Raw genomic sequence first — 1,013 nt, 5'->3', positions numbered from 1 at the left:
CCTTGGAGACGTGGTCGAGCAGCGTGACGTGGTCGGGAGACACGCGCAGCAGCATCTCCTGGGCCCAGACGCGGCCCTGGCTGTCCATGACGGCCAGCTTCCTCGTGGCGTCCTCCACCGTGTGCACGCCATCCTCCTCGCCCAGGCAGAACGTCACCAAGTGCTGGCAGGGGCCGCGCAGAACGCAGTGAGTGCCCGCGTGGAACCAGGCTTCCAGCGGGTGCCTAACCACACCGCCTCCAGGACGCCTTCCCTGATCACTTGCTCCACCCATGGGCGCCTCGGCTCAGGGCCCTTCGTTTCTGTTTCATCAGAATGGGGACCACCTGGGCCTGTCTATTTGGAGCCGATGGAAAGTTACCTTTTTTTTTACTGGAGGCTCCTTGGCGTCCGGGGATGGTCTGGATCCTATCTCGTCCCTTCAAAGCACCTCTGCCTGCAGCCCTTTGCTGCTCTTCCGGACCGTGTCTGCCCCCCCAAACCCCCCCAACCCCGGCTCATCCAGGATTGCCTCTGGTTTGCGCCTGTGGCCACACCGTCCACCTCAAGAGGAAAAGTTAGCAGGTTCGCGTGGCACTGGGCTCCCCCGCGGATACCCACGCGCGTCCGCGGCCCCCTTTGTAGATGAGCAGGCGGAGTCTCCCCAGTTTTTTCTGCTTGGAAGCCCACCTGCTCTCAACATCCCCCATCTCCTTTCCTCCCAGAAGACTCCCCGTGGCAGCGCAGACCCCACACTTACATTGACGGGATACTGGGACACATCCGCCATCACCACCGTGGAGTACCGCTTCCGCTGCTCTGGGGGGAGGAGGAGGATGGGTCAGGAGATCCAGGTTCCCAGGTCCCTTTCCCTCAGACCAGCAGTCCAGGCCCCCAGCCCCTCCTCCCTCAGACCCAGGAGTCCAGGCCTCCAAACCCTCCTCCCTCAGACCCAGCAGTCCAGGCCCCTAGTCCCTCCTCCCTCAGACCCAGGAGTCTAGGTCTCCAGCACCTCCCCCTTCTGACCCAGGAGC

The 1,013-nt window shown here is 63.4% G+C and overlaps 1 protein-coding gene across 1 annotated transcript in view; it reads right to left on the bottom strand.

Moving 5' to 3' along the window:
• EPS8L1 (EPS8 like 1) overlaps positions 1-1,013 on the bottom strand; it is a 32,524-nt gene that overhangs the window by 28,564 nt on the left and 2,947 nt on the right. The window contains exons 3-4 of the mRNA XM_015569454.1: positions 740-798; positions 1-163 (exon numbers count right to left, since the gene is read on the bottom strand). Coding sequence (XP_015424940.1) covers positions 1-163; positions 740-798 — 222 coding nt within the window. The remainder of the gene's footprint in view (positions 164-739; positions 799-1,013) is intronic.

This window comes from Myotis davidii, unplaced genomic scaffold (assembly GCF_000327345.1).
Source record: "Myotis davidii unplaced genomic scaffold, ASM32734v1 scaffold326, whole genome shotgun sequence".
Lineage (NCBI taxonomy): Eukaryota > Metazoa > Chordata > Mammalia > Chiroptera > Vespertilionidae > Myotis > Myotis davidii.
This window is presented reverse-complemented; position numbering and strand designations above follow the sequence as displayed.